We start from the raw sequence: 15,378 nt of genomic DNA, 5'->3' as shown, positions 1-15,378 counted from the left end.
TCAGATGATGAGGATGAGGATGAGGATGAAGATGAGGAGCTTGAATCCTGTGTAAATAAAACAATACAAAAATTCAGTTTACTATTCAGAGTACAGCAAGACTAGCGCTTTATTCTGCAACACAAATCACACATTATAAATAATCATAAATAAGTTATTGGCAAGAAAGTACAAACTATATGTGACTTATAATTCATTACAAATATAAATATATTACTATGTCTTTCTGTGGAATCCTCCCAGTCTTCAGTTACATTGTAAATTACAGAATCACTTACCAATATAGGTTGAAGGCTGAAATGACAAAACAGACACTTTCCTTTACCTTTTTCTTATCTTTCTTCTTCTTCTTCTTCTTCTTGTCCTTTTTCTTTTTCTTCTTGTCGTCTTCGCTGTCAGAAGAAGATGATGACGAGGAGGAGCTATCTGATGAAGAGTCCTGTAAAATGAAGGAGAAGAAATTAAATAATGGATTTATTAATATTAACATTATTTGTTCTTATACAGAAACAGGAACAGAGAATTGTTATATTGGTTAACTCATATTCATTATATTTACCTTCTTCTTTTTCTTTTTCTTCTTCTTCTTTTCATCCTCACTGTCAGATGATGAACTGTCAGATGAAGAGGAGGATGATGATTCCTGCGACAGAGGAAGCACAGCAGAGACATGAAGTAATATAAATAAGTGTCAATTATATATGAATGTTTCATTGTTTTCATTACATATGATTCATAAAATCATTTTTTCGTAAAATGATTCATTATGATTGTGTTACTATACCTTCTTTTTCTTCTTCTTCTTATCCTTCTTCTTGTCTTTCTTGTTCTTGTCCTTCTTCTTCTTCTTCTTCTTTTTGTCTTTCTTCTTGTCATCGTTGTCATCTGATGAGTCCAAATCCTGAAAAAACAAACAAAGAAAAAAAATGATTTAATGACAAATGTAACATCACCAGCATGTTAAAAATGGAGAATCGCTTGTTTCCTCTCTCACCAGGCTGCTCTTCAGACCCTCTCCACACACCAGCTCCGTCTGGTCATCAGGACCTGGAAATATTTAAACAGTTACAATTTAAAGCTTTTCTTTAATAAATGAAAATCGGGTATTCATACATCGTTAGTTGAGAAAAATCTCTCGAACTAAATGTTTGATTTAGAACACACACATATGTGGACAATCATGAAGTTCTAAACATAGTTTAATGTAATTCTGTTTATTTCTTCACAAAAGCAGCCATTTGTGTAAAAAACTAAGTTTTAAAGTGACTGAAAGAAAATCTAAATGTGTAAGTTTGAATAAGTTCATGAGCTGCTGAGAACGCAGAACTTGAAAGACGTCTATGAACCGTACAGGTGATAATGTTGGAGATTGATGAGCAGCTGAGCTGACTGTCACCACATACCTGCACCGGCTTAGAAGACAATTCAGTTACTGGAGCATCTGGACTAACTGGAAGTATCAGAAGCCCCTCAGCAAAAAATACCACCTACATGCTCAAGCTGCAGCTCAAGCTTACCTCCACTGTAAGAAGAAAGTATTTACGCATATATCACCTCTTCATCGCTCTGACTCCACTTTAACCGGCTTTACTTAGTCATGTTTATATGTTTATCAGCCCAATGAGAAAGAGGACATTTTTGTTTTTGAGTAAAACAACAGCAGACGAGATTTAATAAAATGATCCACTTGTTATTTCTAAATAACCTTAGAACGTTTTTTTGTTGGAAGACAGGAATACATGCAAGTGGTATTTCTTTGGGTGGGACGACTTTATGCATTACATACTTTTGTAATTGCAGTTTTAAACTGTGTAAACTGATTACACAGCAGAATTATGTATCCAATATGCATAAAATCCATTCCTTATATCATTATAATTACACAGAATCATTGTACATAAGTAATTACCTGGTATGTATAGGCCTGCATTGTTAGTGGGGACTGTTTGGTTAGGTCATGTTTCCCTATGTCCACTTGTGGGGGGGAGCCCTCCTCACAATAGTGCGTCTCCTGCTTTCTGTTGTTGAACTCCATCGAAGAGGTACGTAACATTTCGATCACTCAGGTTTTATATGTTAGCCTCTGTTCATAAGACTTCAGGCTCGTTTAAAGCTAAGTGTAATATGCAGACTTATTTATGTTGTTTAATCTGTGTCGGGGTCCCACATATGTACAGCTACATGGGATTTGTTGTTGTAGAATAAACAGAGATTTCCTCCAAACACGTTCATTCATTTTTCATCAAATAAATCACACCACAAACATCGCTCGACAACTGCAAATGAGATATACTGTGTTTCTCTTACCACACTGAGATATGATAACACTGTCCCAGACATACTCTTTCTTCTTATCCTTTTTCTTCTTCGTGTCCTTTTTCTTCTTCTTCTTCTTCTTGTCATCCTGCAAGGGAAAGTTGATTTGTTCATGACATTAGTTAAAAAAAAAAAATCTTTTGTAAATATGTGCATGAAAGTCATTTTTAAAATGAGTGTTCCATTTATTTTATACAGTGTAAATAAAGAAAAAGGATTGGATCAGGCTTGGGTGTTTCCTACAAGATATAGATAAAGAGTTTTTGTCACTAGGGTCAGATAAGAAACGCCCGCACCTACTAGGATGGTGCAGCCAAAACCAACACAAGAGAAATGATACGCACAGACTTTACATATGACACATACAATATTACAAACTGGATACATGAGTATACAGCACAATAACTGTGTAATTATTCTTTCAACATGGACTCACAACCACATGTTTAAGATTTCTAGGGTGTTCCCAATCAAAATAACTGCACAGGTCACACATGTTTTTTTCATTGCTGTGACATTCTGTGGTAGAGGGTGTTTCTAACTTCATCTCTGGGTGTGTCACTCTCAGTGTTGTGCAAGTTCACGCCTCTCATGAACTAGTTCAAAGTTCAGTTCATACAAGTAAACATGAATAGTTCACGTTCATAGTTCACCATTTAAATTCTGAACTAGTTCATAGTTCAGTTCATTTCATAGTTTTAAGGTGGAAAGTGAGAATGAAAGACTTAACTTGTTTTTTAAAGAAAACTTTATCCATCACTACCCCTTGCCTTAAACTGTACTTCATATGTATCAATTCCTAAAAGAAATGTTTTTTTTAATTTGTTTTAATTATTGCTAATTTTGCCTGTTTATTTATTCATACCCTGCACGAGTTTGTCTACCTGTTGCTGGGAAATCATACCCTTGAAGGCTGCAGACAATGTGGTTTGGGTCATTTGGGGCTGTTGGCAGGGGGTCTTGGTCTTTTTTTGACTTTCAATTACTTGGAGATAACTTTTTAGGCTAGCTGGATGCTTCAGCTCCACATGCCGTTTTAAATTAGATGCGGATGAGGCTGACGTCCGGACTTGCTTTTTCAGCGCAGGAGGACACAATTTGCACAGAAAGGTGAGATTTTTACTGTCGGAATCTTTATCAGACAGTGTGTAAAAATCCCGCAAATAATAATAAGGTGCATCGGATGTAGTCGCTGAGTCTGCGTCTCTGCTTTCACTTGCCATTTTTATATGAGACCGAGAGCTGTTGTCTTGGAATACGTTGCTTGTTTGGACTACATGTGTGTGCGATGAATCATGGGTAACGTAGTGCGAAGTCGAGTTAGTTGGTTTAGGTTAGGCTACATCGCGGACATTGTACGGGCACTGAGCAACGACATGGTGCAAGCATTTCGATTTAGACAGCGTCTCTCCTCAGGAGAAGGAAAACATTCCGTAACGTTTCAGCTAGACCTCAGATAATATGAACGTGTTCACCGTTCAAATTCATTATTTGTCATTAAGTTGCGTTCAGTTCATCATTCTCATAAAAATGAACGTGTTCAATGAACGCGTTCTTTTGAACTCGTTCATGCACAACACTGGTCACTCTCCTGTCAGATACCGCCTGCTATCAGATCCAGGGCATTGGAGCCTACACCTAAAGTGAGTCAAATGTATTCTAGTGAGAACTGGTCGGCCCTAAGTGAACAGATGGGGTGGTAACTAAATTTTTTGAATAATTTCACAAAGGTTATCTTGACCTTTGTTTCTCTCTTTTGTGTTGAGAACTTGTCGCTTTCTTTTCCTGGCTCTCCTGATTTCCCGCCCACACCCTCAGAAAACACCCCAGACATCATGCCATCGCGTGACTGGAGTCACATGAAGCAGAAATGTTACCAAACCACATGAAAAAAAGGTGAAATGCTTTTTTCCTTTTTTTCCTTTCAGTTATTACAAATCTGAAACTGTTGTCAAAGCAGGTCTGGGGATGATTCATGTTCTTATCCCACATCTTTCGGAACAAAATGACATTTTTATTTATTGATACATACAGTCAGATTGAGAGCCATTCTACCCTAAGTATTCTCGTATTGTCAGCTCTGACAAACTCACATATCCTCACCTAAGGCGGTGACATAGTTAGAAGGGACAATCAGTCCCCTGTAAGCTGATGTGAAAGTGTCTGTGCTTGTGGCACATGACTTAATTTAGCAGTGCCTCAGGAAAGAAAGAGCTCTAAATCTCAGGGATTAACAAAAAAAAAAACAAACTGCACTGTGGAACCATCAGATCAACAGATTCTTTGACTCAACTGAAAGACTCCCAAGAGCGGAGCATCGAGCGACAGCTCCTCTCATAATGATCGACGCAAACATCAAGTCTCAGGGAAGCTATGTGCTATTGGAAGGAATGGGGCGACTGTGACATGTTGTTGCAAGACAGGAGATGTGAGGAGGCAATATTCCTCTACAGCACACTGCCGCGGGGTTCCTTGTTCAGCACCTACGTCATAACCACAACTTACCTCACTGTCACTGTCTGAGGAGCTACTCAAAGAAGAGGAAGAGGAGGAAGATGATGAGGAGGAGGAGGATGATGAAGAAGATGAGGAGGAGCTGGAACCCTGTGCAGAAAGAAAGGGAAATTATTGCTCAACCTGTTGTACACAGGTTTAATAATACACACCTTTGTTAGTGAAAGTGCAAAATGAGAATCTAAATGAATGAGTCACTAGAGAAACACTGGAGTGAGGCTTTATCAGCGACACTTAGAGGCAGCGCTGTAGCTGGCAGCAGAAGGGAAGGGCTCTTCAGACACTTGGCAACACACAAAGGGACTACAGAAGCAGCCATTTTCCAAAACACACCCACACACACATATTCCAGCTATGATATACACCAAGATAATGCTGCAAAAGTGACAGTTGACATGAATTATAAACCAATTAATTTCTTTCGTTATTCTCTGCTGTTTGACTGGCTGTTGCTAGGCGCAGCCCACACTGCACAGCCGCCCTCTGGCAGATGTCAGGATTATGCAAACTCAGGATTTCTGCAGCCTCACCTGAGCAGATTCCACTCACCCTCCAGTAGCCACAAGATCTCCTGACTGTTGTCAAGTGATGGGATTTCATCTCATCATTTGACACTTTTCAAGAACTGACTTGGTAACAATATAGAACATTTCATAGTGAATATTGCTTGGTTAGCGGTGAAGATAAGTTTCTTCAGACACGTACTTTCTTCTTCTTCTTCTTTAGCTTCTTCTTCTTTTTATCTTTCTTGCCAAGACCCTCATCCTCGTCGGAGGACAGTGAGCTGTCAAATGAGAACAGCTCCTGGTGGCAAACAAAAAGAGAAAGAGCAGAGATTATTTCATGCATCCCAGATGTGATGCAGGTAATTATATTTGTAGTAGCCTCTGCATTGCTACACCAGACAAAGCATGAAGATGTTCTACAGTTTATTGTTATTGGTTTTCTTGGGAGGTTTTTCCAAAGGCTATCCACTTAGAGAGTTGACTGGTACAGTGGCCCAACAATTCATCTGATGCACAGTCAAATTCTAGGAATATAACTTCATGCAATATCATGCAGCTGCAGCAAAGAAGGGAGAGATTGAGCAAGGTCTAAACTGAGCTTCTTAACAGTACAGGTGTGGCCCTAGAGGTTAAGAAGGGGGGGCCGCCTTCCTGAAACGAGGGAGGAAGGAGGATTGGTCATGAAGTTATAACTAATGTATACCAGAATATTTGATGGTAAAATACAATGGATCGCTGCACTTAAATGGTTGCTCCTGCTCACCTGTCCATCTCTTGCTCGTGACGGGTGTCTAGGTTGAATCTTCTCTTGCAGACCTGCAGGCTCTGCCTCCTCGGCGAGGGGCAGCAAACCACCGGGCAGACAGACAGCTGCCGGCTGCTCGACACCTGCAGCGGCTGCTCCACCTGGAGCTGAACAGCAGTGTGACAGGAACAGAGATGTTTTGCAGACAGACACCAGTTACTCAGAATAATTTGAATGAGCTGCCAGTGTCTACAAACGTTATCAGCTGTTGTAGCAACCAAGTTTTCTATGCTGGTTGTATAAAAAAAACTAAGGGACTGCACTTCCCTGTTGCTTCACTTCCCTAAACAGACAAGTTAAGTCATATCAAATCTAAAACAAATAAAAGCTGCCAAATAATTAAGGGATTTCTGCAGATTGACTTTTTGCTGACCTTTGCCATAAATCCACTTGAAATACCAAAATATTAAAACAGTTGAGAAGTGCTACACCCCTTAACAATACAGGGAAAGGAGAAAGCGTCTGTGTTATGTGCTACGTTATGTGTGTGACTACATTAGTGTTAGGAATAACTCCATAAAACAGTAATATAGACAGTACTTTCAGTAATGATTGTCATCTGCTGATTAAAGCTAAAAAATGTCATGGAACAAACACTGATCAAGCTCTAAACTAAGTCAAGTTAAAAACAAATCCTAGTTTAAAAGAGAACACACCTTTGGGGAGAATGGACTCCATCCAGGTCCAGGTCTCTCAGTCCAGGGGCCCAGGTCTCCTCTGACAGACCTACCTGGGCAATTCGGTGACAAGGTGAGGTGCTGGACTTTTTTATGGGTGGGGACAACAGGAAAGTGTTAAGGACACCAAAGTCAGACACTTCCCTTCACGAATTTCAAAATAAATTCCACTTTGAAAGAAAGTACCTGACTTTAGGACAACTGCACCTACTATAAACCTACTGTGCGTAATCTAGCTGTGAATGATAAATGTTTTTTTTTATATGTGAGAGACAGCAGCTGACACAGTGTTTGTTTTTATTTCAGACTGGTCCATAAAGTGTTTTATTTTGAAAGCAGTAGTGTCTCGTTGCTGTGAGGGTGTCTGACAGGTGAGGCCTCTGAAGCCAGAATGGCTGGTTTACCTGTGTCAACAGGTAGTGCCTGTTTCACTGGGTGGGAGCTACAATGTCTGCATGAGTGGAAAGCAACGTGGTAAAGTTGTGTCATGTTTAAACACAGTTTAAACAGTTTCACACCAGTAGATGAAATTTAATGATCAAATTATAATCCATGATACACAATATAAATGATAAACCTGTTTCCTCTCAACTCAGGAGGAGGGTTTGTTAATTTGGTCTCCAGTTACTAATTACCACTACTTCCTCTGCCCATATATTTATATTTTCACACACATCTGTCTGTAGTTGTACATAAAACATACTGCTTTTTGCTATTTAGTATACTATGGTAAACTTATATTATTTTTGTATACAACACCTGCCTATATACTTATGACTTCTATTAAATGTTTGTCTTTATCCTACTGCCCTTTTCATTCTCTTGTCTACCTCACTCTGACTTGTGTCAGCAAATCAATACACTTTGATCTGATCTGATCTAATGAGGTGAATGAACCGATAGAAATCATGTAATGCTGCTGTGTCGCCCCCCAGAGGACGTACAGAGGGTTGACCACAGGGTCACGTCTTACTTGTCAAACTTCTTATTCATGTTCCCTTCCGGCTTCCGTAGCTAAATAGTTCTGTGAAGCTATCACTATTTAAATCAGTCAACTCCGGAAATAGGAATTGAATTTCAAAATAAAGCTTAATACATATTACTAATAAAGTGAAAAAGAACAAATAACAAACGCTGTATTGCATGTTTCCACAAAGAATAAACAGAAAATGAGAATATAAGCCATTTACAATGAACTTGATATAAAAGCCATATTGTAAAACCTCCAAGAAAAAAGGAAATGATTCTTGAACAATGCAGTTGGTTGACGGTTGTGTGTCAGACAGTAGTGATGTAGTTATGGCTGAACACAACTTTCTTACCTTTATCTACGCGAGTGTCATTAGCACTGTTCACTGTCTGATGTCGCCTGACCAGCTAACGCTAGCTTAGCTTAAAGAGGGCAGCTCGTGTGGCGGCGTCATCTTTTTTTTTTTGTAACCTTTTTTAACCGCGTCTCGCTGCTGCTCCGTTCAAGGGACTTTACCAAACTAATGTGTGAAGCCCTGGAGCTGGAGGACCAGAGGGACGCCATGACTAATGTTGTGGGTCCGTTCCCACTCGAATGACTGACTGGTTGTGTCGCCATGTGGGGCCGAGCGACGTCCCCGCTGCTGACAGTGACGGTGCTGGCCGCGCTGTGGGTCAGTGTGGGTCGGTGCGGTGCCTCCCAGTCTCCGGGGCCAGGGTGTGACAATGGAAAGGTACATGTTATTATCTGCTGCGCGTGTGTGTACATTAAGGATTCAGGTTAAGGTATTCACCTGCTGCAGACATGAACATTCAGTGTGTGTGTGTGTATGTGTGTGTTAGCTCTCATTGGACAGGGACCTGCCTGCAGCCTCTCTTCATTGGGACTGTCCAGTGTCTACCTGGACACAGCCTATTCAGGTAACCATGGAGACAATAGACCTCATCCTCATCATCTTCTGCATGTTCCACACAGATGGGATGTGGGAGGGTTGCGATAACATGCTGGGGGCCAGGAAGTTGAAGCAACAATGGGAAATGTGGCCCTGCCAGTAACATGAGTTCTGAGTTGTGGTCTCTGATCACCTCCCAGACAGACAGGGTGATGCAGGTTGTCCATGTTGCTCTGCCAGTGGTTGACCCTGTGTTCTCTCTCCTTATCTCCAGAGACGTCCCAGTATTGACACAGTGTATGATCCTGAGGTAAGCAAACACTTTACAGAGCAACTTATATCTTTATTGAGTTTTCCCTCCACCTTTGACACTCCACACTAACAGCCCAGGGCTGTTTCCTCAAATCTAATAGTCTGTCACACATCCAAACTAGGAGAGAACTCAGTTGAGCAACTTCCTCCACCAAGACCCACAGTTTAAATTCACTAAATCCAGTTCTTTATTTGTATCTGCACCAAATTGTACACACTCAGAAATATCTGAAAACAGTTTTTAAAAATGTTGTCAGTCGATGAATTAATCTTTGAGCAAACATTGAAAATGTTGCAAAACGCACTACCTCACAATGTTAAAGAAAGTTGTGGGGAGGGGGGGGATCCTGGATCAACACCATTATTTAATGAGTTCACATCCTCCCACCAAGTTCCGTGGTAATCTGTCCAGCAAATCTCTAACTAACAGGCAAACTAATGCAGAGGAAATTAAAGTTTACAATTTTGATTCAAATTGCATGAAATGAACAAAAGCATCCCCCTGTGAGGCTGCTTGACGAGTGGTGTGTAGAGTGGATAAAGTCTCACTGGACCTCATTGTTCTTCCCTGCAGCCAGCCAGGCTGATGTGTATGAACAAACCCATCTGCTACAATCACACCATTCCCAACAGGTAAGACTGAGTGAGCTGACGTTTTATCTAGTGGGTTCAAGTGAGGTGGAAAGTCACTCAGTGGAGGACCACACCAAAGTTTAAGATCTCCAGTCCTGTACACACAGCTGACCCACATTTGTAAATACACTTGTAGTTATTGTCCTTATCTAGTGCTTTGCAATACCACAAGTTATCAGCAGATACAACTTTGTCACATACTGTATAAAAGAGCTGTCAAGGAATCTAAGTTGTGTGTCTGTGTGTGTCTTTGTGCGTTTGTGCAGTGGAGCGTACAGACCAGTCAGGGCAGAGAGTGGAGAGTACTTGTACTGTCCTCCTCACAGGTGGCTCAACAACTTGCATGTAAGTTTAAACATCAAACATCTTTGGGATCTGCATCTGTCTCCACTAAATCCATTTATCTGCTTGGAACAGAAAGAAATGTTTTTTATTCAGGGCATCAAAAAGGAGACAGACTGTTTTTATAGTAACTGTGGTTTGTGAGATACAGACCTGTTCAGCACAAATATAAAGTTTGCCTATATTATTTATACCTTAATCTAGTGAACATTTAAATCATTTTATTTATTGATTACCTCACATCAAACAGAGAGGCATCCACAAAATAAAGTAATAATAATATTTATTGATTTTTTTTTTTACAATTTCCTCTATGCTCCCTGTTCTCTCAGCCCACTAATAAATTGTCTAAGGAATCCAGGAAGTGCGGCATTAAAGTGTTTTGGGATGAGCAATTGTCAAGACCCTAACTCTCCATTCATGTTGAGCCTTCTGTCGAGATGATGTCATCAGTGATCATCACAGTTTGAACTTGACGGGAACATTTTTGAACAGGCATAAAACAAAGTCCTACAAACAAATCCAGAAATCTCATTCGGTCTGTCTGTTCCTCCTTTTGATAATAATTGATAACCAAATGTGTGCTTGTGTTCCTGTTGTGTCTTTTCCAGCAAGGAGCTACTGTTTTGCTCTACCACCCCTGTGCTCCTCTCCACGAGCGTCACTTTCTTTCGGTCCTGGCCAGCTCCTGTTTGTCAGAATACATCATTACACCACATCCACACCTCAATCAACACATGGTAAGAAACACTCTGCGCACTGTCTCTGGCCACACACCCCGCACCCCACCTCACACATGAACAACCCAGCAGGAGATTTTCTACTCAGATGCAGTCACAACAACACAGAAAACTCTGGAGTGTTTAGATGAGGGGTAGTGCAGCACAGACTGGAATATGTGTATAAATTCTCTGTGAAGATCCACATCATTTCTTTTTGTACATCAACTCTTTTCCTTCTTATTTCCTTTCTGTCCCCATCTTGTTTTGCTATGGTTTGGTGAACGTCTTCCAGCCCCTACTATTACAGTAGATCCTGGAGGTTCTCCTTCTGTGTTCTCATGACAGACACATGCCAGGAGCCACACCGAAATATTAATACCAAAACCTGTGAAAGCTTTCATTCCCAGGACATTTGCGTTCACACATACAGCTTACAAGCGAAGTCCAGAGGATTTAGAGATTCAATTAATCATCTGAAAAGCAAGCTTTGTGTTAACATTGATTTAACGTAACGTCCGTTGCGATTAAAATTAGATTTTTTTCTCAAGATAAATGTTTTGGCAGCATGCATAGTTTGTAATGTCTCAGTGTGTTGTAGTTTGTTCTCAGTGATAAAGATGTTAGCACGCTGTGATGAAACTACAAACAAGACCAAAGTGGAATTGATAACTGATACAAACACCAGGGTCAGAATTGATCTCAGTACAGTCGGCTTGGCTGTGGAAAAGACTCTGATACCGACTGTCTCTGCCTGTAGAGATGACGTGACGTTTACTCGGCTACTTCAGTTTATCTGCTATTATGTGGAAGTGTAATTACTTCTGGGATGCAAATATTCCTTCATATCTGTCATACTTGACATAGGTCTTAAATTTCATTCATTCTGGTCTTAAAAATGTAACTTGTTGGAACCTGCAGAAACCCAGTTTTTTGGATCATTTGTGCACCATGACGAAATCAGAAGGGGAGAGTCTTTGGGAAAAAGGAGGGGGGATGAGTTTTCACTGCTGTCTTTGTGTTCAGCCGATAGCTTTGGTGTCCTGGGGTCGCACTTTGGAGCTGTCCACTGTGGCCTCTTCAGACGTCTGTGATTGGCTGGAGACCCTGACAACCACAGGAAATGAGTTGAGCGGGGTGAACCACATCAGAAAGTACGACCTGCTGCTAGCCCGGCCGGCGAAGCTGCACCGGCTGCAACACACACATCCAGAGGAACATTCAACACAGATGAAGGTTCGGAGTCTTTACTAATGATTGTGGGGATTTCATTCACACGTTGTTAACTGTACGTCATTTTACATGCACTGCAATAAAAGCAGCATAAAAGAGTCATTCAGAAGTCTATGAACTGTCTCTAAGTAGCTCTTATTGTAAATCCCCAGGACTCTGTGAGGCAGTGCTGTGAGCAGGCCGTCTCTTCTCTGCTAAATGAAGCAGTGGAGGCAGAGCTGGAATCCAACAGGAGGAACGACAGCTTGACAGAAATTGAAAAGGAAGGGAAAGGCCGACAAATAAGAGCTGTTATCAGAGAAACACAGCCGGCCAATGAGACAGGGGACATCCAGAACAACAACACCACACTAGGACAATCTGAGGACACTCCAGGGAACAGAACTCTTGCAGATCCTCCTGGTCCAAGCGAAGCGCCTCCTCAATCCAACATCCAAAATCTGAATCAGAGCCTTACAGCCGGGCAGATGACTCCTTTGGGGTCAAATATGCCTGAGGTTAGTGATTCTTTAGAATTGAAGACTTCTGATTCTCAGAAAAGCTTGATAACGATACAGAAAGAAACACTGCAGCTCACATCTAAACACACTGAAGCCAAAAACACAAAACCCTCAGCTCAAACAGAGGTTCTTTCAGATGTTGTGAACAGTGAAGACAACCTCACTGCAAGGCCTGAGGCACTGGACCTCAGTCCCAAAGATGAAGGTACAGACTCTGCTGAACACAGCGGGAGAGAGAATGGCTCTAAAGAGAAAAGTTATATCGCAGCAGATAGACAGTTGAAGGGCAACGAAGTAGTAGATGTAAAAGAAAGAGAGCTGGTGCGTAAGCAAACACACAGCGACCCACACTCTCACCACAAAAGTGAAAACAATGGCGTTGATTCCATTTCCAAATCCCAGTCAGCGTCTCCACCCCTGCCGGACAGCCACGACTGTGACAGCTGCAAGGCGGGCGAACGCTGCGACTGCACCAAGGCCTCAGCAGCTGACGTCCAAGCCACCGTCATGAGCAATGGGTGGCCGAGGACCCCCAGGACGGACGAGGCTGTGTGGGCGGCAGCAGCACTGGGCTTCCTGTTGGTTCTCCTGACGCTGTCCGTGCTTCACACTCGCCTGTACCGCCACTGGAGGACCACACCGAGTCTGTACTGGCATGATCCCCGGCAGGACTACGACAGTGTGGCGGGTAAGTGGAACATCACACGGGAATCAAACACCAGAGAAATCTGCCCTACTTAGTGGTAGAAAATTCCTTGATCTGCCCACTAATCTGGATTTGCACCACAATTTAACAGATTATTCTCAGGCCAATGTCCATTCAATTTTGTGTAAATCTGTTCTGCTGTTTGTGTTATCTTGCTTACAAACAAACAAATATACAAACCAACCAACAAAGAAATGGAGTGAAAACATAACCTCCTTGGCTGAGGTAAGAAGATACCTTTTATGTGTATTTCTAAACACTGTCATCTTTGTGTGTCTTCTAGATATCATCCGCAGGAGGTTGAGGCTTGCTAAGAGGAGGCGGAAAAGGGGCAGAAGAAAGGAGTGCGTTCTCCTGCCGAGCTCCTCCAGCTCAGATGAACTTGCGTAGAAAAATGAAGGAAACGTCAACAAGAGCGTTGAGAGTGACACCCAAGTCTTATGGGATGTAGAGAAGGACCGAAGAGGGAGGTGTTGAATTGATCAGACCCGTCTTGTGTCTGTAGACCTGTCCTCTTGCTACAGGGCTGGGCCGCAGGTTTTGCTGGTTAACCTCACAGCCGTAGCTGAAATACTGCACCAGCTAAAGGACAGATCCTGTGTCCAGAGGACTCCTCTCATTCGTTGCATTTTGATGCATTTAGATTGGTACTGTAATTATTTCTCTTTCTCCTTGTGAATGGAACCATGAGGAGAAATAAAATCAGTATTTGACTTTGTGAGCGCTCACCAAATTCTGCACACAAAGACTCAGATTGAACTTCAGTATTCCAGAACTACAGCTCCTGGATAAAGAATATTTAAGAAGACATAAAAACATCAGATCAGAGACTCCAAGACAAGCCCTCAGGTTGTATTCGGTGTACTGCACTTTTTATGGAATACTTGTAGTACATTTGTCTGATCATATTCTCCCAGACAGTGCCCAGTGTATAGGGACTCACTTTTCACACTCCATTACTCTCCAGGTCTGAACTTTACTCTATTTTTCTACCCAATGAAGGTTTTTTATTGAGTCACATTGTCTTTTTTGTGAGTAGTATTGTAATATTCTGTTTTTAAATGTTCAGGTTTAGTTTGTGAAAGGGTAAGTTGCTGTTCTAAGCAACATTGTGTGCAGTATGTGTTACTGAATGGTACACACGTGTATCGCTGTATTTGAAAGATGTTTTTAGATAGATTCACACAGACAATAAATCATTGACACAAGAATTGAGTGTGTGAACTGCTTCTGGATGTCTTCTCATATTGTATAACACCAGTGTCAGCACTTTAAACTTAATTATAGCTCAAATTACTGCTGGAACAACACTTGCTTTTGAGGCTGATAGTGATATTGACATTTTAGTATAAACAAATCTGAAAACGACTTTCTTATCTTGTTTTTCGAATAAACAAAACATCTTAATTTCATTCAATCTCAATTGTAGTATAGCATCAAATCACAACATACATTATCTAAAGGCGCTTTACATAGTAAGGTTGAGACAAAATTACAACAGTTCCCACAACGAGCAAACGCTTGGTGACTGGAGAGAAAAAAAGTTTAGCTCGTGACATAAACTTCTATGTTTTTGGACTTACCTAGGGATCGGCACAACTGTAGCTCTGGTCTGGCAAATCAGGATCGCAGCCCAGGCCTCTCTCGATATCTTCAAGACACAGATGCAGTATCCGTCTTGAAGCAGTGGTTTCCTGTATTCAACACATAGCAAAACCCCTGGATGACATCAGTTTTAGTTTTCCATAACTCTTTGTTTAGACCCGGTGGTCCAATCGAGGTTGTGATTTATTTTGAACCCTGTGTTTGGCTTAAAGAGGAAAAAAGGATATCCTCTGCATCGGAGGAGAAATGTGTTTCATTCACTCAGGTTTATTATTGCCATGGGATAAGTGGGTGGGGTTAAGGTTCATTATGTCCTCCTCTGTAAGGCATCGGGTGGCTGGTTAGGCTTGGACACGCTTCAGTCAAAGTCCAAGGGCCTGGAAGTGCTCACTGATGACAGGGATGTAGGCGTTCGTCCTTCTCTTGGAATTAAGACATGTACAAGTACCGTCAGATATGCAATATGCCTTCTCACATATACAACCACTACTGACAATGCTGCCATCATTACAGTTGCCATTGCTGCTTCCTTCATCTGTCAGACTTTTTCTTTAGTATTAATACTTTTAACATTGATACACCTATTTTCTCACAAGTGTAAATATTATGTTATTTTGTGTTGACATGCTCTGTTACACATGACATCTG

General features: G+C 41.3%; 1 protein-coding gene across 1 annotated transcript; it reads left to right on the top strand.

The window, feature by feature from the left end:
- The first annotated feature begins 8,079 nt into the window (after positions 1-8,079).
- tp53i13 (tumor protein p53 inducible protein 13) lies at positions 8,080-14,336 on the top strand. The gene is made up of 9 exons (XM_035155245.2): positions 8,080-8,521; positions 8,631-8,708; positions 8,955-8,990; positions 9,567-9,625; positions 9,892-9,970; positions 10,579-10,707; positions 11,713-11,922; positions 12,072-13,107; positions 13,409-14,336. Exons 1-9 carry the CDS (start codon positions 8,405-8,407, stop codon positions 13,513-13,515), a joined length of 1,851 nt encoding a protein of 616 aa, XP_035011136.2. The 5' UTR covers positions 8,080-8,404; the 3' UTR covers positions 13,516-14,336.
- The last annotated feature ends 1,042 nt before the right edge of the window (positions 14,337-15,378 follow it).

This window comes from Hippoglossus stenolepis, chromosome 4 (genome assembly GCF_022539355.2).
Source record: "Hippoglossus stenolepis isolate QCI-W04-F060 chromosome 4, HSTE1.2, whole genome shotgun sequence".
Taxonomy (NCBI): domain Eukaryota; kingdom Metazoa; phylum Chordata; class Actinopteri; order Pleuronectiformes; family Pleuronectidae; genus Hippoglossus; species Hippoglossus stenolepis.
This window is presented reverse-complemented; position numbering and strand designations above follow the sequence as displayed.